Raw genomic sequence first — 21,741 nt, 5'->3', positions numbered from 1 at the left:
TCTTTGATCGGGCTAGCAAGGGTGCTCAATTCATGACCTTTCCCCTTTCGCACCTAAGTTCCCGAGCTAAGGCAACTTTGGTGACGACAGACACGTGGCCTTCGGCATGAGTCAGGGTTTTCTAAATTTTTTCAAAAATAAAATATTTAGATGGCGACTCTGTATCTCTCAAAGTAGTCTAATTTTGGCATTATTTGATTTAAAATCAATTTTCCAAAAAGGTTTTCCAGATTTGGACTCTTTGGTGATTATCAGTTTCACATTGCCCTTGTGAGACTAGATTCAAAACCGCGGGAGTCCGAACTGTGAGGCCTTCTATTCAAATCCTTTTCGAAAGGCAGGGCGTGGAAAAATGCGAGTCCACACCAGCTTTTTGGAGAAGAGTGACCTCTGTGACACAAGTCACCTTTGGGATGGGCGAGAGCACTCTCTCCGAAGCCCCTTAGACAACAACAATAACAACAAGTGAAGAAGAGGAACAAGACTCTGAAGATGAGGGTAGCGTATCCTATCTTGTTTGTTTATCTCTTCTCGTTTGATATATATATATATATGAATTTGTTTTTGTTTGACGATCATTTATGGTTTCGATAGTTACTTCTCAAATTCCGATGGAAGTCGTTCATCTGACGACCTTGCTAAGCTATCCGAGTATTCTCTCTCTCTCTCTCTCTCTCTCTCTCTCTATATATATATATATATATATATGTTCGTCTTTGTTTTGATTTTTGCTTTACTTTCTTTCTATGCGTATCCATTTGACTAGTGGTCAGATTAAATGTATTTGTTTCATTGTCTTTCTATATGCTGAATGTCTCTGATATTTTAATTACTACTGCTAGATTTTACTTTTCTTACGATCATTTCTGAGCACTGATGTGTAAGTATGGAGTATTGCAATAAATTGAATTGATCGATGAATGTGTTTGGATAATTTTGGTTTATTGGTTGAATGAAGTTGATTTCAGCCTTGCTTTGCCCTTTCGATTTTGCTTGATTTAATGCATGAGAGGTTGTTGCATGCCGCAATTTAAGTTATCTCTTCTATGTTTGTATGGCTGTAATTTTAAAGGGAAATTACTATTCAACGGGAAGTGGGGCAAATATTTACTATATTATGAGAATCTTCTCGGGGTGCAACTTTTGCTGTGTTTTTTACACAGAAAGAGGGCAACCCTATGTGTTTTTGTAATTATTTTTGGTCATGTATTCTGATTTATAATTTCCCCTCATTTTAAAATGCAGTTGTTGGGGCCAATTTGTAAGATTCTGTTAAATGTAACTTTATGATCTCCTATCTTCTTGTGATATTTGAACAAGTTTTTAATAGTTGTAATGAACTCTTTTGAAATGTTGCCATGCAATATATTGGCTTCATGTAAAGAATCCCACTTGGATTACTCCATTTCTAGGCCTTTTAACATGTTCTATCTGCTTAATAATAACTACTAAAACCCTTCATGTGTGTGCACGTGCATGCTTTTATATGTGCTTGTCTATGGTTCCTTTTGTCATTCCTTCTGTCTTAGGCAAAAGGACCCTGCTTTATTCACCCTTTACTTAATTGCCCTGCTTTGATTATCTCAGTTTTTCTTCTTTCTTTTTTCCTTTTGTACTTTTTTTTCCCTCTCTGTATTTTACTTTTACAAGGATTTTGTGGAGTTTGTGTTGATTGACTATTGCTTATCAAAAGAAAAGAACACTTGTTGACTAACTTAATATTGCTGGTTCTACTTTTTTACTGAATTGGTATTGATATCCTTTGGCATCTTTCATGGAATACCAGAAAATCGCTATGTGCTAACTTTCCATTTGACGACAAAAGAGCAATCTGACTTGTGAAAGTCACATCTTTCCTTTTGGCGAGTTAATGCATAAAAGGTCCTTGCCTGTTGCACTAGGCTTGGTTTTTGCCTGCTTGGTGATACAAGATTTTTCATATAGATGAGAGAATCTTGTAAATGATCCCTAATGGTTAGGACAAGGCCACATTTTGTTGAGTTCAATGACATCTAATGACGTGTTTGTTAAATTGTTCGTAATCCCTATTTGTTATTTTTCCTTTAATGACATTTTTAGATTATGTACATTATGCTCACTCGTAAACTCTTATTGTTTGCATATTGTGTATCTGGTCAAACAAATTCCACACATGCCTATTCCAACACATTAAGCTTCATGTTTGTACGTACAACATTAATTCCTACCATTTACCTTCTTGGGATAAATTATGAATGCCAAGTATTTTATAGCGATTCTGGTTTAAACCAGACTCATTTGATGTTTTGAATTTGGGTTTTATTGCCTTATATGAGTGCACACCATTAATAAATTAAATTTATATTATAATAATATCCTTAAATGAAAAGAGCATTAAAGACAACATGGGTCTATATTCTACACATTCAAAGAATTCATATATGAAAACCCAAATCACTCCACACACAATCACCTATAAATGTTGTATTTCTTCATCATCTTCTAACACTCATCATTTTTACCATTATAATCTAACACAATACAGTCATCTTTTTATTCATTATAAATTTGCTCACTTCATTCTCTTCTCCATTATACTTATTTCCCAAACTCAAAATATTATTGCTTTTGAAGATTTAGGGTTTAAGAACATGAAAATCAATTGGTTTTGAAGATTGGCATACCATGGATGACACTCAGATTGGTTTCAAATAATGCAACAATGAAAATGTCAGTTTACTACTTAGCTTTTTGGGTTTTTGTTTATTTTGTTCGTGTAGTTGTTGGGAAGATAACTTTGTTCGTCATGTGTTCGGATAACTAGAGTTGAACTTTTACATAATGTTCGATTATTTATATTTAAACAAATCTATTTTGTTCAAATTATTAAAATTGACCAAATATAATATGTTCATACATAAAAAAAGTGAACATTTTAAGTTTGTTCGGTGAATTTTTTTTAATTCTTTATTTAGATATAAATTTTTGAAATTATTAAGTTTGTTTAACTTTGTATTCATGAACATGACTAAGAAAAAAAATTTGGTTGAATTCTTTACAAAATTCTATATTTGTCCAATGTAGCAATGTTGTAACTGATTGTGTTGTTGACTACACAAGTGAAACAACAACGATGTAATGGCAAAGATGGAGATCTGAAACAATGACAATGCACTAGTGAGACAGCTGCGGCGATGGAGATTTGAAATGAAGAGAATGCACCAAAATGAAACCCTCTGCCGGCAATAGAGATTTTCAACGCCGACCATGGAGGTCTTTGGTGTTCCAAAGATGGAGATCTTTAAGTGTGGATTGTGGTGTGAATTGAAACAGTGTGTTGCCTTAGGTTTAGTAAGGTTTGTAATGGAAAGAAAATATATGAACTAAGATATTTTCAAATTCTAAAAATTATTATGTGTGTGAACTAAGTAATGGTGTGCACTAAAAGGATTGGTGGTGTGTAAATAGAATTTAACCTATTTTTTATTTATAGACTATTTTAGCCCAAATCCAACTTCCTAAACACTCTCAATGTCTTTCTCCCAATTGCCACTACCCTTATGTCCCATTTAAAAAGAAGGCTGCCATTTACCCTTACCTTTTTTTTATTATTATTCTAATTTGTCTAAACATAAAATTTCATTTTTGTCCTCATCCCTAACCTTCTAACCCTAATTTTCCAAACCCTAACCCTAATCCCTACCCAGCCTCACCTCACTAACTATTCCTATCACCTCCAGCCATTACCATCCTTCTTTCTTCACCTCCAGCCACCCCTCTCCAACTTCCCCTTGTTAGTCATAGAATGAATAACATGATTTTGATAATTTTGTTGTGATTATGTTTTGATTTATTTTGAGGAATTGATTATAATTGAAAACCTTACTGTTTGATTAAATCTTTATAATCTACATTCTCTCTATGTTAACAAAGCTTTTGGAGGCCAAAATGAGCTTAAACAGGTTAAAGGGTCGACACCAAATTTTAGTATACAATGCTTAAGTGTTGCAGTAACCAAGGGTCGACACCAAGCCTTACAAGGGTCGACACCAGATTTCGGTATACAATGCTTAAGTGTTGCAGCAACCAAGGGTCGACACCAAGCCTTACAAGGGTCGACACCAAATTTCAGAATGTTAAGGGTCGACACCAAGACAAGAAAGGATTGACACCAAAAGATAGCAAGCAAAGTTTAAGCACTTCCAACAGCAAAGGGTCACCAAGTATTACAAGGATCGATACCAAATTTCAGTGTACCATGGGTCGACACCCATCTACGTAAGGGTCAACACTAGGAACACCTGGAAATTATACAGAGAAGAAAATAGAGCAAAAGGTCGACACCCAATCTACAAGGGTCGACACCCTTATGTCTGGGTTACAAAAACCCTAGCCACCATTCTAGATCTATAAGTGGGATTTTGTGACATTATCAAGAGACAAATTTTATTCAAATCAAAAGGGATTTTGGGGCAACAACTTCTGACTTAGTAGAGAAAGAATTTTCCACCCACACCATTCCCAAAACATGGAAAAGCAAAAAGCATGGAGACAACTTTATCTCCACCCATCAAGATTTGAATCTCAAGCATGAGCATCACATCTTTTGAGGAGGCTCCACCTCCAACAGCTAGATAACAGCCTGTACATACCCATGCTCTACTCTAACAGCTAGAAGTCTTCTCCTATGCCTAGCTCTAACGACTAGAAGACCCACTTGTGCTTCTTCTCCAACGGACAAAACATTGAAGGCTATAAAGGGAGAACTTCTCCAGATCTAAAGAAAAAGAGAACACCACTGCAATATTCTGAGCATTCAAGTATTATTCTCAATCTCTGATATTCTATTGTACTTTCACTTTCATATCTGAATGTATCTCAAAACTCTCTATGCTCTTACACTTTCATATCTATCTTTTGAGAGAGAAACCTTGTAAAAAAGGACAGTTGTGCCTCTTGTTCTAATTTCTTGTTTTCTAAGTGAAACACTTGTAAAGTAAGGCATTTAGTTGAGAGGTCCTCAACAGATAAGAGTAAGTCCTTTGTAAAAATCCACAAGCTAGGTAAAGCTTGGTGGTGTATTGATTCGATTCATAGTGAAGAAAATCTCAAAGAGGTACCTTGAGGAGTGGACATAGGCCAGTGAGCCGAACCACTATAAAGCCTTGTGTTTGAGCTCTTCTTCCCTTCTCCTTTATTTTCTGTTTTATTGATTGCTTGCTGAAATTATTTACTTAATTAATTGCAATCAATTTTCTGTCCATATTTTTTTAATAACCTAATTTACCCCCCTCTTGGGTTGCCTACCTGGGAACACCCCTAACCCTTCCCATGCTCCAGCAGGAGAGACGAATAGAGAGATCACCAGATAGACATAGAAAGATATCACGAGAGAAATCTGGTTGATAATGGAGATCTCTAGCCATTGGTCGCTACTATCGTGCCCAACCCGCCACTACAATCGCAATCGCGCGCAAGAGAGAAATGAGGCTGAATAGAAATGGTAATGAGTGACGATGGTGGTTAGGGATAGAAAAGCGAAGTCGCTGCTGTGATCATGCCCTAGCCACTTTGAAATCGCGATCACGTGTAAGAGAAACAAAAAGTATGGTTTGCAATGGAAAGGTTGCTGGAAGGTAGGTCACCGATGGTGGGTAAGGCTGGCGGCAGTGGGAAGAGATTACTTGAATATGAGTTGGGGATCCAAAAAAGAAGGGTGTAATTGGGATTAAGATGGGGGTTCAAAGAGAAAATAAAAGGGCCTCAATTAAGTAGGTAGGGGTTCAAAAAAGTGAAAGGTCTAAAGAAAGAAAGATAGGAGTAAAAATCAGCCCTTTTTAAAAATTGTTAAAACTATGAGGGATTATTAGGAGTGGACATCCGCCCATTGGCTCACTTGGCCCAACCTGGCCCTGTCTTATTTTACTAGGGCTTGGAAAAATTGTTTTAGCCTATAAGGCCGGGCTATACTAACATTTTCAGCAAGAAATATTAATGGGCTGAGCATGATTTATATTTTCAACCTGGCCCGACCAAGCCAGTATTAAATGAATTAATTATTTATAATACTTTAAAATATATACATTTTATTGAGATCTAGATTTTATCTTTGTTAATTGGGCAAATTACAACAACAACAAAACCAAGGTTTAGTGTGTTTTTCACATTAAACCCCTAATATTTTAATTTTAACAATCTAAACCCTGAATTTTAACCGTGTCCCAATGTTGACCTTTCATCTGTCTTCGTTTGTCTCTGTTAACTTTTTACACTTATTTGAAACACGTGTCACTTTTTTATTCGTCCATAATTATTATAGTTATTTTATTTCTAAATTACTTTTCTTTTCTTTTTTCTATCAGCTCTCTCTCTCTCTCTCTCTCTCTCTCTCTCTGTGCAAATCCATTTCTAACCTATACATACACACACATTACATATATATATATATATATTCACTCTTCATTTTCTCCATTTTTGTCCAACAATGCCTTCACGCCCACCACCACCACCAATCCCAGATTTTTTGGCGCCGCAACCGTCGAAACCACCCACTGACCTTCCTCCACATAACCCATAGCCCCATTTCAACTTCATCCCACCCATCCTCGCCAAAGCCTTCACCATCGCCTGTCTTTTCTTCCTTATCATTCTCTATCGGAAACTCTCTCGGAAATGCACAACTCTGGTAGATAAAAAAGAGAGACCCAACAGTGAATGGATATACACACATATATGTAATGTGTGTGTATGTATAGATTAAAAATGGATTTGCAGAGAGAGAGAGAGAGTATAAGGACAAATCAAATAAGTGAGAGAGAGAGAGCTTATAGAAAAAAGTAATTTAGAAATAAAATAATTATAATAATTATGAACGAATCAAAAAGTAACACGTGTATCAAATAAATATAAAAAGTTAACAGAAACAAACAAAAACAGACAGAGGGTCAACATTGGAACACGGTTAAAAATTTAGGGTTTAAATTGTTCAAATTAAAATGTTAGGATTTAATGTGAAAAACACGCTAAATCCTGGGTTGGTTTTTTTTTTTTTTTTTGTAATTTGCCCTTGTTAATTTTATTAAAACTCACATTTGTAGTGATGTGTTATTAAATTTATTTAAGAGAATTTTCAATTTATAAATAAAATCTTTCAATTTATAATGGTACCAATATATTTATTTAAGAAATATGATATGTGATTGAATTTAATTATATAATCATTTAATTTTTATAATATATAACTCGATGGGTAAACTTAAGATTTATAATTATTTTTTATACAAAAATTGAACGGAATGTTAAAATCAAATCAAACTTAAATAAATGTACAATTTCTTAGGAAAGTGTTAGGAATACTAAATTTTCTATCAAATAAATAATTAAATGTCTTATATAAAGGTAGGGTCCACAAAATTAGGTGTGGGGCCATACAATTGGTCCACAAAATTGCGAACCCCATTCTTATGTGAGATATTTAATCATTTATTTAATAAAACATTTGATATCTCCAACATTATCCAATTTCTTATTATGTAGTATCGATCTAATCCGGTTTGAAACCCTAGGGACCATTGTGAAAATGAAAGAACACAAGTCCCATGTTCTCAAAAAAAAAAAAAAATCATGTCCTGTTGTAACGTTTATTTATATACACGTGCTTCTCTTCTCTTCTCGCCCTCTTTCTCTCTCTCTCTCTCTCTCTAGTCTCTCTTTCGCTCTGCACGGTGAGCCTAGAAGTCGAAGAATCATCAATGCCTTCACCGAAGCGGAAGTCGTCTTCTGATAATAATCTTCTACACCACCATGACTCCTCTCTGGAACAGCCCTCTCGCTGCAAGGAATCGCGACGCCAACGAGGAGGAGCTGAAAATGATGATGATAATGAAGATGAGCGAGACTACGAACAAGATGAAGGAGAAGAAGAGCAACAACAAGAAGAAGTGAAAGAAGAGGAACAAGACTCTGAAGATGAGGGTAACGTATCGTATCTTGTTTGTTTATCTCTTCTAGCTCGATATATATGAATTTGTTTTTGTTTGATGATCGTTTATGGTTTCGATTGTTACTTCTCAGATTCCGATGGAAGTCGTTCGTCTGATGACCCTGCTAACCTACCCGAGTATTCTCTCTCTCTCTCTCTCTATATATATATATATGTTCGTCTTCGTTTTGATTTTTGCTTTGCTTTCTTTCTATGCGTATCCATTTGATTAGTGGTTAGATCGAATGTTTCTGTTTCATTGTCTTTCTAGATGTTCAATGTATCTGATATTTTAATTGCTACTGCTAGATTTTGCATTTTTTACGATCATTTCTGAGCACTGATATGTATATATGGAGTATCGCAATAAATTGAGTTGATCGATGAATGTGTTTGGATAATTTTGGTTTATTGGTTGAATGAAGATGATTTCGGCCTTGCTTTGCCTTTTCTATTCTGCTTGATTTAATGCATGAGAGGTTGTTGCATGCCCCAATTTAAGTTATCTTTTCTATGTTTGTATGGCTGTAATTTTAAGGTGAAATTACTATTCAGTGGGAAGTGGGGCAAATATTTTACTACATGAGAATCTTCTTGGGGTGCAACTTTTGCTGCGTTTTTTACGCAGAAAGAGGGCAACCACATGTGTTTTTGTAATTATTTTTGGTCATGGGCACTGATTTACAATTTCCCCTAATTTTAAAATATAGTTGTTAGGGCCAGTTTGTAAGATTCTGTTAAATGTAACTTTATCATTTCCCATCTTCATGTGGTATTTGAACAAGTTTTTAATAGTCGTAATGAACTCTTTTGAAGCATTGCCATGCAATATATTGGCTTCATGGAAAGAATCCCACTTGGATTATGCCATTTCTGGGCCTTTTATACATCATGTTTTATCTGCTTAGTAACAACAGCTAAAACCCTTCATGTGTGTGCACGTGCATGCTTTTATATATGCTTTACTATGGTTCCTTTTGTCATTCCTTTTGTCTTAGGTGAAAGAACTCTGCTGTATTCACCCTTTACTTAATTGCCCGGCTTTGATTATCTCAGTTTTTCTTCTTTCTTTTTTTTGCCTTTTTGTACTTTTCTCTCTATGTATTTTACTCTTACAAGGATTTTGTGGAGTTTGTGTTAATTGACTATTGCTTATCAAAAGAAAAGAACACTTGTTGACTAACTTAATCTTGCTGGTTCTACTTTTTTGCTGAAATGGAATGGATATCATTTGGCATTCTTTCACAGAATACCAGAAAATCCCTATCTGCTAAATTTCCATTCGACGACAAAAGAGCAATCTGACTTGTGAAAGTCACATCTTTCCTTCTGGTGAAATAATGAATAAAAGGTCCGTGCCTGTTGCACTGGGCTTGGTTTTTTGCCTGCTTGGTGTTACAAGATTTTTCATGTAGATGAGAGAATCTTGTAGATGATCCCTAATGGTTGGGACAAGGCCACATTTTGTTGAGTTCAATGATTTCTGATGACGTGTTTGTTAAATTGTTCGTAATCCCTATTTGTTATTTTTCATTTAATGACATTTTTAGATTATGTGCATTATGATCACCCGCAAACTCTTATTGTTTGCCTATTGTATATCTGGTCAAACAAATTCCACACATGCCTATTCCAACACATTAAGCTTCCTGTTTGCACATACAACATTAATTCCTATCATTTACCTTCTTTGGATAAATTATTAATGGCAAGAATCTGACCATGGGCTACACACAAGCAAAAAATGCCACATTTGGGATAGCCTTGGATTCCTAAATCACTCTACATGGAAATGAAGAAATGTGTCACCAAAACACAACCTCATAAAAGGGTTTCACCTGAAAGCAACTTGATCTAGAAAGATTCTATATTAGCAAGTCTTGCCCGTCCCCAATGTTGGATACCTTGTACAACCTATCCATGAGTGTCATCAACTTTACCAATTCCCAATAGAGCACATCTCTACATAACACAGGGACAGCGCCATAGCTTGGCCTAGGTTGGCCATGGCCCCTCCCACATTCTGGCGAACCCATGTATATATAACTTGCCAAAGAGTTTGGCTTTCACAGTTATAATAGTTAAGGTTCTTGATGGTAAATACATTAATATTAGTATTAGAAAAAGTCTTTATTTTTATTTTTTTTTTGTTATTAAAAGTTTTAATTTGTGGCTAGGAAACTTTCAGCACATGTAAACCTCCCTCACTCTCCTCTATCCAACATATATAATAACCTCCCTCCCTCTCCTTTCTCACTCTCTTAGGGGAAAAAAATAGCATCTCTTGTTCTCTCTCTTGTGAACAAATGAAGGAATAAACAATATCTAAAATTGTTCCACGCCTTTGAGCCTTTTCCAAAATTGCATTGCCACTTTATTCTCAATTCGCAATTATTATTCTCTATGGCTTGAACTAATTCCGAGCAATTTCAACACGTCTCAACTTTCCACATTCTCTCTCTACGTTTCTTTCCACTATCTAGCACATATAATAACCTTCCAGCACCCTGTCCTTTTCTCACTTTCTCGGGAAAAAAGATTATACTCTCTCTCTCTTGCGTGCGCGCGTGGAAGCAAATGAAGGAACAAAAAATATCTAAAATTGTTCCACGCTCTAGTCCTTTCCCGAAATTGCACTGCCCCTTTATTCTCAATTCCCAATTATCATTCTTTATGGCATGAACTAATTCCAATCATTGCTCCTCTTTAATTTATGGTCATTAATTTTTGTGGGTTATATTTTTTGAGAGGGAGGTAATGGGTTTTGATTAATTGAGATATGTTTTAAATTAGGACTACTATTTTGTTGTTTCTCCTTTTATTATTATGGTTTGTTTTGCATTTGTTCTAGATAAAAATGTCGAGTATCACTTTGATGGATGACTAAGTAGATATGTACTTAAAAACTATTCATTTTATTGGGTCCATGGGAATATTTGTTTATAATGATTATTTTTTGTTTTATACATTTTAATGGATTGCAAATTAGGGTTTGAAATTATATATGTAATGCATTTTATTTGTTAAAAAAAAAATTGACATAATGTTTGGCATAAAATGGGATGGTTAAATGTTTGTCGCAAAAGTGAGAGAGTTACTATGTATATTTTGTAAAGGAAATTAACTTTAAACTTGAAAATCTCTCAAAATGGATCACAAAGAAGTCCTATTTTCTTGATTTGAAATCCTATATTTTGAAAGTGATACGTTTGAATGGATTTAATGAGATTACAAAAAAAAATTGTAAAATGAGAAAAATGTAAAGGGAGGATAACTATTGATTTTATAAGAGTTAAATGCGCAATAATATAATGCATACCTAGCCTGATGACCCATGCATATGCGATATTTTGAGACTCCATGTTGACTATGTAGAGACCTTAGATACTTGGCTCTTGTCCGTTTTGATGATTTGTAATATGCTATACGACCTTGGTCTGTAGACGTAACTCTAAATATGGTAGTTAAATTTGCAGCTCTTTATGTTTGTATGCCATGCATGAGTTGATTAAACATTTGATGTGGAAGTGAGAGAGTAACTATGTGATATTTTTGTGAAGGAAAATAGGAGCAATCTTAGCTTTAAACTTGTAAATCTCTCAAAATGGATCACAAAGGAATTTTCAGCAATTTTTTTATTTATTATTTCTCTCAAATTGAATTATTCACTTCATTTTCAACAGGAAAATCATCTAATCTCCGGAACCATCAATCAACTCTCTCTCTCTCTCTCTCTCTCTCTCTCTCTCACACACACACACACAGGGACACACTTTTGCTAGCTCCACAACCACTTCTTCAACAAAGTTTTGTTAGAAACATTTAACTTCCTAACACTCAACCCATCTCCATAAACAAACTGTGTCCCATTCTTCCAAATGATATTTGAATTCTTCTGTTATTCCCTACAACAAATCCCTCTGAAGTCTTTCCAGCTTTTTAACAACAAAGGAAAGAATGACAAATGTAATTTGTAGGCAAGCTAGGTAAAGTACTCTTTAACTAGAGTAAGTCTACCCCTTTTGTTAATAGGTATTAACATTTGCATTTTGCCAATATCCTTTACAATCTCTTTACAGCAAGATCCTACACTGCCCAGGTTTTGAGGGATCCAACAGCAGGCCAACTATGATGATGGGAAAGATCAAGTTTGTGCCATTCTGCTTAAACTTTGTAAGATGAAATCCTATAGAATCTTCTTCCTCTCCTTGGAAACTAAGCCAATTGCAACCCTTTCCCATCAAGCAAGCTTATAACATTCCTCATGCATTGCTAAAACCTAAATCTGTAATCTAGATTGATGTAAACCACCACATGATCAGTTGTAGGTGGGATCATCCTAGTATCCTAAAGCTGCATGACATCAGTGGTGGCTGGTGTGGTATGTTCATGCCAAGAACTCTTTATCTTTTGTTATATGGTGACAATAGCTATAAAACAAGAGTAACTGGTAGTTTCATAACAAGCACTACAATTATTGACTTAAGGCTATATTGTCCTAGTAAAAATCTGAAACGTGGTCAAATTACTACCAAATTAATGTGTATAACATGTACGAACTCGGTATCTTGTTTTCTCTTTTCTTCCAAGATCTAGTGTGTCCAATTAAACAATTTTGACAAAGAGGTGCAACTGCACCTCACCTTTTGTTTTGCTTTTCTCCCAAGAGCTTGAATGATGGCTGATCTTGTTGATCAATGTAAATTTTATTGTTGATTGGGTATTATTTATTAACTTTGTCTTTTTACAAATGGGCTTGAATGATGGCTGATCCTGTTGACCAATGTGAATTTTGTTGTTGATTGGGTATTATTTATTAACTGTCTTTTTACAGATGGCTTCTTGTGAAACTACCAGCACTTCGTACATACGTGCAATGCCCAATATGTCTAGGTATAGTTATTATGCTTTTCTATTGTTTCAATCCTTTTTCAATGATGCTGTTTGCAAATCTTTTTCTGCATCTTAATTTAAACATCAGTATTTATGTCCAAAATGTCTAGATACTTGTTTTGAAACTTTTGCTAGGATGTGAGAACTGAAAATGTTTTTGCATGTTGTAATGTAACGCTTTTGGTTCCATAAATATGATTTGTAAAGTTATACACCAAGAAGCACGGACACTTTTGAGAAGGAAGCGTGTCATGTCCGACACCCGTGTTGGACTCCGACACTCTTCAAACACTCTAAAAGGTGTGCCCGACATTTCTTCAATGTGTCTTAATTTAAAAATCAAATTTATAATATCGGACACTTTACCGACACTTCGTGGACACTTAGGCAACACTTCGTGAACTCTCTGAACACGTCCCGTGTGACGAATTCCTTCATAATAACCATGTCTTGTATTATTCAAAACATAAGTTACGCACTTTAATGTGAACTCTCTGAACACATCCCATGTGACAAATTCCTTCATAATAACAACGTCTTGCATTATTCAAAAGATTACTTATGCACTTTGATTATGTTTTAAAACATTTATAAGGTGAATACATCATGTGCATTACAATGCTCTATAATCATTCTGCATTATTTATAATGTAATTGTTACGTGAATGATATCTTGATGTTTAAGATATGAATTATATAGCCTTTTAATATAATTAGTGTTATGTTATATATTTTTAAAATTTTGTAAAAATATAAAATTTTAACATGTCTCCCGCGTGTCATGTTTTGCACTTTTTTAAAATCGATGTATCAACGTGTCTATGTTGTGTCTGTGTTTGTGCTACTTAGGTTATAGATTGTATAGTTGACCAAAAAAAAATGGGAGAAACGAATAATAAAGTAGTTAACCACATGATTAACATGCTCCAATGGATAAAGTTCATGGTATCAATTACCCAAAGATAATTAGTAAGTTCATGGTCACACCCTCAAAAATTTTAAAAACTCTATATTATACTAGTAATTAGTAAGATAATTTCAAATTAGTGTACTTCGCATCCCTATAATTTCAGTAGTTTGCATTATCAAAATTATAAAGGTCTGCACTCCCAAATTATTTACATAACAAAATTTTAAAAATAGTTTCTAAGTCTAGTTTTATCAAATATTAATCCATTCTGTTTGTTATTTGTGTCATTTGTTATATTTTTCATTGTTTTAGAGTTATTTATATTCTTCTATTTGTTCTTGTTTGTTACTATTCTTGTTTATGTTCGTATGTTATTCATGTTTTCTTTTCTATAAATCACACTTTAATTTGCTTATGCACCTTATTTTGCATTCATTCTTGTTTGTTTATTCTCTAGAAATGGAATGTTCTTTGGAAATTAAAATATTTTTACATTCAACATTGCATTCTTAAAAATGAGTTCATAAAATTTAATCTCACTTATTGAAAAGAATTATTATTTTATTCATAGAAACATACATTTTCAACTATGAATTTTTTTAAACTAAACCGCGTAATAGGATAGAAGATGATTTTGTAACAAATTATTTGATCGCATTTATTTAGAAATATATTACTTGAGGTTTTGATGTCAAGCATATCATATATGTTTTTATATATATTAAATGGAATGTTCTTTGGAAATTAAAATATTTTTACATTCAACATTGCATTCTTAAAAATGAGTTCATAAAATTTAATCTCACTTATTGAAAAGAATTATTATTTTATTCATAGAAACATACATTTTCAAATATGAATTTTTTTAAACTAAACCGCGTAATAGGATAGAAGATGATTTTGTAACAAATTATTTGATCGCATTTATTTAGAAATATATTACTTGAGGTTTTGATGTCAAGCGTATCATATATGTTTTTATATATATTATAAAAAAGTGACGATCACAATATTTTCAAATAGCTAACTTTAATAGATGGAGACTTATAATATAGTTATTATTTTTGTCAAGTTAATGTAGACAAAAAATATGTTCAATTATAGTTTTGTACTCAATTATTATGTTGACAAAGAATGTCTGGTTAAAAGTAATATTATTCACTTTTGTATTGATAAAAATCGAAATTTATTTTCTTACAATAATTTTTTTAGTTACTTGTATTTTTTTCCCTCCCAAAGCTCGAATCCTGGATCCATCCCTGCAAATACCTGTTATATGGTGATACTTGACTATTGTTTCTTCATTTAAAACTTAGATGTTGTACTCAAACAAATATTTAATAAAGGTTTTTTTGATGAGATTATATGAGTTCGTTCACCAAGTATACTAGAGGTTCCTCAACACCTTAATGCAGCGGGGCAAAGCAACTTAATGCAGTGCAGTTGAGGCATGTAAGATGCACTAAGGCGAATGCTGGAGAGAGGCACACCTCTTTGAATTGTGCTTGATTTGTTGAAGATATGATTTGCAATCTAATGAAGCCCTCTTTGTCCTTTTATTTATTTATTTTATTATTATTAGTTTTTAAATCTAATAAAGCCCATATTTTATGTGTTGGCACATTCTATCTATTTTATAAAATAACATAAAATAATAAATAAATAAAGAACCCTAGCCAACAAATTGAAGATATATTACAAGGCTTTTCTATTTGTTAAGCAACAATTTGTAGCCCAACTGTTTATTATTGGGAAAATATCATATAACCTCACGTGCACTCCATTGATTTGCAATAAGTTTCTTCATATGAGTTGATTTGTTAAAATATTAATTGCTTGATTGTATAATTGCCTAACTATTTTTAATTGTTTAATGGCTTGGTTTAAATTTTTTTCATTTCAAATTATTGATACAATGTACTGTACTGGGAGTTAATAATCGTATGTAAAAATACATGTCATTGATTAGGTTGGAGATATTGTTTATTTTTTTGTTCGATCTACATTGTATTTCTTTAGTTGGTGTATTTCTTGTGGGGTCAATTTAAGGAAACTGGGACTCCGGCAGCTCACTCCCCCTCAACGTCCATGATACATAGGTAACTTTGCTTTTGCCTTTTGCAGGGATCATTAAGAAAACAAGAACTGTGACAGAATGCTTGCACCGCTATTGCAGGGAGTGCATTGACAAGTGGATGCGTATGGGGTATGTAACAAAACTACTCCAATATTATCATCATCTAAGAAGCATAGAGACTTCTAAGAGGATAACATGTCTTACAAGTTTAAATAAAATAACTTAGAATCTAATGATAAAACAAAATAATGTAAATTTATACTTGTTCTCCTTCTTTAGACTTTAAAAATTATTATCTTTGAGTTAAATATTCATGTACATGGCATATAATAATTATTTTTTCTTTTAAATATATAAAATTATATCCTTTGCACGTGTCCCATGCGTCGTGTCCTACATTTTTGTGGAAATTCTCGTCTTGGCGTGTCCATGTTGTGTTCATATCGTGTCATGTGTCTATGTCCGTGCTTCTTAGATTATCATTTGATTCAAGACACAATTGGACATATTGGCTTATAGTTAATTTAAATCCTACAACAATTAGATTTCATCTCTTAGGTTGATAATTAACCTTATGTTACAGGAACAAAGAGTGTCCTGCTTGCCGCACACACTGTGCCAGTCAACATTCTTTGAGAGATGATCCACGATTTGATGCCCTGATTCACTTTTTATATGATGATATTGAGAAATATGAAGAGAAGGTAGAATTATATTCATGATGCGGTCTGGGTACTTTGCTATTCACATTTCATTGTGTAATGAGAGTTGTTAAGTCGTTTTCTGAATATCTGATTTCAGGAACTGGCTTTTCATGAAGAGGAAAAGACTCGCGATAAGCAGGTAAGATGTGAGGATAAGTGCTTTATATTAGCAAATGTGCATCTGCCATGCTTGCTTGTCTTTTTTTGCACCATTTGGATTTTGAGTACTGAGCAGCAGTCACTTATGAACTTGTGATGGTTCCTCATCTTAGATGCCGTAACCATCATGATGAGTTTGAATGTCTTCTTCCATATGCCACCCATCTTTGACCTTGTTTGTTTATCCAAATTTTAGATGATAAAAGTTTCTGTGACCATCGTCAAAGACATATGAGCTGCTAACTCCATGTTGTAAAATTCCATTTTCACACTCTAAAGGCAACTAGTGTTGTAAAACAGGTGCTGCATCCACAGCACACCACATTTTAGATTGTAAATTGTCACTGTTTGAATTTTTCTCTAATCAACTTTGCTGCTAAATTAAGTACCTTGTTAGAGAGGCCATCCTAGCTTGTGGAACTTAGTAGGCAATTGTTTATTTATTTATTTTCAGGCATCAACATCTATGAAGCATGGACATCTCTCTGGAGGTCACATACCCGTGTCGGACACACTGGAGAGACTCGGACATGTTGGGACTAAGGCTGTGTAAAATACTGCTCAATCCGTTAAAACTGCACCGATCTGCACCGATCCATCCGCACCGATCCATCTGCTAACAGCGGATTAAACTTATAATCAGCCTTCGAAACTATTTTGCTCCGCTATAATTAATGCATATATATTTTTTTAAATATAATGAAATAGCAAAGTAAAAATAAGTGTGAGAGATTAAGATGTGAAACTTGTTGCAAATTACTAGTTATATATATATATAAAGTATTATGTAAAGTTAGTTTGTGTTGTATATATGAAAAATATTATGCAAATTAGTGTTAATATTATGCATATGCTTGATAATTATTTAAGAATATTTTTCAATCATCTAGCAAATTGGAACTGTCTCAAATTGCAGTTTGGTTATTTGTCAATCCGCCATTCATATGTTGGTTTATAATTTTACTGTCAAACCGTCCGAACCACATCGAGTACACCCCTAGCTAGGACACGCTACGGACTTCTTGCAGACACAATGGGGACACGCTAACGACATGCTAGGACCATTATGAAAATATGACATATAATAATAAATATATAAAGATATATGTTTTGCACGTGTACCCAACGTGTCATGTCCTGCATTTTTAAAAAAAAAAATTGTGTCTGTGTCGTATCACGTGTCCATACTTCTTTGATCAACATCATTGGTGTTTGAATTGTGAACTTGATTTATATTAATGGTTACATTGTCCTAGGCCTTGAGGGCCATCTGGTCATAGACTTAAATGGAATTAACGAGCTACTGCTGCCCTCTAGAGCATTTGAATGTGTCCATCACATCTGGGTTGTATATTTCTTTATTTCCACCAACTTTCAAAAATGAAAAAGTACAGTATGCTACTTCAATAAAATATTGACACGTTCTATATTTTCATTTTTGTTCCTGGGTCGTTACTTCAATATATTTTTGTACAGATTCAGGCATCAATTGCCCAGTTCTTTCGTTGATAATCTGAAGCACTGGTAACTAGGCGCAAAACAGGTAAAGATACGGAATCTACATCAGGTTCTAGATTACCACGCAAATATTCTAGAAAAAGAAGAAACACTAGGTTAACTGAGCATGAAGGATCTGATGACAATGAGGATGAAAATAATCATGATGCGAACAAAGATTCATCTTCGACTGATGAGCGGTCAACAGAAATTAAGCATAGGAGGTACAAGAGAAAGGCAGGAGCACAGTCCTCCCAGCCTTCTCCATCAGCTGCAAATTCAGATGGTGGAGGCAATGAGAAAGACTTAGAAGCAAGCAGAAAAAGCAAAGGTACCTATTCTGGGCCTGTGCAGAGCACAGACATGCTTTCTTGGGGCGGAGGCGGTGCTCAATGCAAGAGTGTCTGGAACACCCGCATAATGAAGCTGACTAAATATCTCGAAAACGCAAAGGGGAATGATGAGGTATGGCTGGATTGTTGAATCATTCGCTTTAGTTAGAGTTTAGGTTACCTGAGAGTGAACAGTACGTCATCCAGGAAGGTTTCTTCAATACTTCAGTTTTGATGCCATAACATCTTTGTGTAGTTCATGTGTTTCAATAACTTTGTGTAGATTATATTTGTGATTTCTGTTTGTGGCTTTACACTTGCAAATTTTCTTTTTATCTGCAGTTAGATGTCCATCTCACACTTATTTCTTTGGACGAACAAAGCACGGCAAGTTCGAAGCAGCTGTACCTCTGTTGCCCACATGCTTTTCTGTTGAAAGCCTCAAAGAAGTGAGTATTGTCTATCATCTTTCTCCATGACTTGGTAAATATGGAATATTGTTCCAGGATACTACTATTCAATTATGAGCATAAAAAAAAAATTCCTAAAATAATGGGGGATGACTTATTTTTTGCAATGGTTTTCTCAAGCTGGCTGGTGATGCACTCATCCCACCCTTATTTTAAACTATGCATTAACACAATCATAATATCACGCCATCATTTGCAAAGTAATGATTACACAGCTGGCTGAACCTTGACCCTAATCTTAATAAATCCTATGAAGCACGGACACCTCTCCGGAGGTCATGTACAAGTGTCGGACACGAACACATGCTGGACATGCTCCAGACCGGCATGGGGATGGAGACACATTAAAATTTTTTTACTAAATAGTATATCTAAAGGTTGATGAATTAAATATTTAACATAAAATAAATATAAAATATTTAAAAATACGACATATAATAAATATATAAAATTAAATCTTTTATACGTGTCCTCAAGTTGTCACTTCATGGATTTGTTTTTGGAAATTTGCGTGCCCGTGTCGTATCACCTGTTTGTGTCTGTAATTCTTAAAATAAAACTTTTTAAAATATATATATTTTTGCAGTTGTAAATTGTAATGCATGTCTAACTTTCTATTGCATGTGTGATGCTTATGTTATGCACAGCATGTTTCTCGTGAGACACAATTACAGTATGAAGATATTGAAATACGGATGAAGGACCTGAGTATCAATGGTCTGCAGTCCACCCTTGACCCTTAAACCTCAACGGAAAACAAAGATGTACTGCAAAATTTGGAAGGCCATGAAACTTTGGCAGGGCTGGGAGCCAATTGCGCTCAAGATAAGAACCATCTGGTGCGTATACATTCACATATATGGGTGTGTATATATATATATGGTTGTGTGCATAGTGTTTATCATCTACCAAGCATGGGTATTTTGATAAACATGCCATATCTGTACCCGTACTCGTACCCGTATTGGGTACTTACCGAGTACCGGTACTTTGTATAGTACTTCTGCATATGTACCGGGTATACAAAACACAAAACACATACTGAGTTTTTCCATCTTAATTTTTGTCGTATCCCAAACGTACCTAGTTTATACCTAAGCCATACCATATCTCAATTGAAACAATATTTTCTTCTAATACCTAGGTAAAATTAGTTTCATTTTAAATTATATGTATTTATTTTAATGCTTAGCATGATTTAAAAATTAAACTATCGTTTGTAAATTATTTAATACAATGACATTTGATTTTGATTTATATCTTTACAGTTTGGCATTAAATGTGAATTGTAGGTTGGATCTCAACAATTAGAGAGAAGCTTCTCTCGCAAACATAACACCCACAATTTTTCTGGGTAGTGAGTTGTGTGGAGGAGATTAAATTTAAGTATTATGGGGTTCATGTGTAGAATAATTCTGAATGACAAGATGATAATTCTAGGTAATTTTTTGGGTTGACAAGTTTGGGTTCGTAATATTATTCCAACAACTAGACCATTTAACTAATTTTTGCGTTACTTCAAATCAAAAATAAATATTTTTTGCAAACGCACCCAATCATACCCATACTATACTTCTTTTAGATTTTATCTATCAACTTACCCGTATCAGTACCCCTACCTATAGATGTACACGTGCTTCATAGTTCATCATCAAGAAAGAGATAACTCTTCTTCCTATTTAAAGATTTCAAGAAAGATATATACATGATGGGTTGGAAAAATCTTGTACCCTGACTAGGCTAGAGCTTCCCATTGTAATTAAATTAATTAATTAAAAATGTCATTTTCTATACATTTTATCATACTTACTCCATATTTGAGGAACTCCATTCCGCAAGATGTATTTTGCCCTAATTGCTTTCAAGAAGAAAATAAATCTCCTCAATATTTATTTCTGATTAAAACTAATTTTTTCCGTGGTGTTTCAGATTCTGGCGTATAGGCTGAAGGAGAGAGATTAGGAAGTTCATCACAAACATACTGCAGGACACAAGCTGAGGAATGGGCCATATCAGTCTGTTTGAGAAAAAAAGGTTGATTTAAATTATATGCAGGGTGGCAGTACATTACTGAGGGTCCTACTTCATAAATCTTTTCAGTAAATTATATTCTATGTTTTTCGAAGGAACATTTGGTGGTTAGTACAAGAGGAGATTAAGAGAAAGTTGTTAGATTGTAGAGGGTGATGGTGTCTAGTGTGGTTATTGGTAGTTGTTGCAGGATTTTTATATATAAATATGCAATATGTTTTCATTTGTGTATTTTACTTTCTGATTGTTATTTTCCATGTGAGTATGTGTATTAGCCCCGCGGTTCCTCTCTTCCTATTCTGCATTTTTACTAAAGCAATTCATGAGCTGTTCCCTTTCTCTCCTCTTTTTTCTTCTGTTTTTTTTTTAGGGGCAAACTTCACTTTACTTTCATGTGATTTGAATCATGTGCGGTTTAGCCCTTAACGTTTGAAAATGGCCATATAATCCTGTGTGGTTTGTGGACTAAAATGTACCGTTAAACATTTTGTTTAATTTAACAGCAAGTGTGAAATCTATGACAGATATGAGATTTGTATACTCATTTTTAAATTTTAAGAGGGTAAATTGCATATATAATAAAGTATAAAGGTTAAAAGTGCATTTTGCCTCCCAAGCAAATGACAAAAATATCTATAGTTAACACGTTTAAGTTTATTTATATATAGGGATATTTTAGTCTTTTAATTAAATTATTAACGGATTTAA

General features: G+C 34.0%; 1 protein-coding gene across 1 annotated transcript; it reads left to right on the top strand.

Annotated features, from left to right (window-relative positions):
* The first annotated feature begins 7,487 nt into the window (after window positions 1–7,487).
* LOC114310491 (putative E3 ubiquitin-protein ligase RING1a) lies at window positions 7,488–21,264 on the top strand. The gene is given in 10 exon segments (XM_082878925.1): window positions 7,488–7,953; window positions 8,053–8,098; window positions 12,795–12,853; window positions 15,888–15,969; window positions 16,424–16,544; window positions 16,642–16,683; window positions 18,180–18,665; window positions 18,875–18,981; window positions 19,650–19,841; window positions 20,932–21,264. Coding segments are annotated over 9 exon segments (1,218 nt in total). The 5' UTR covers window positions 7,488–7,730; the 3' UTR covers window positions 19,702–19,841; window positions 20,932–21,264.
* The last annotated feature ends 477 nt before the right edge of the window (window positions 21,265–21,741 follow it).

The sequence above is a fragment of the Camellia sinensis genome, chromosome 7 (genome assembly GCF_055761805.1).
Source record: "Camellia sinensis isolate YWXY chromosome 7, ASM5576180v1, whole genome shotgun sequence".
Lineage (NCBI taxonomy): Eukaryota > Viridiplantae > Streptophyta > Magnoliopsida > Ericales > Theaceae > Camellia > Camellia sinensis.
The sequence above is the reverse complement of the archived record's forward strand: the minus strand, read 5'-3'. Positions and strand labels throughout refer to the sequence as shown.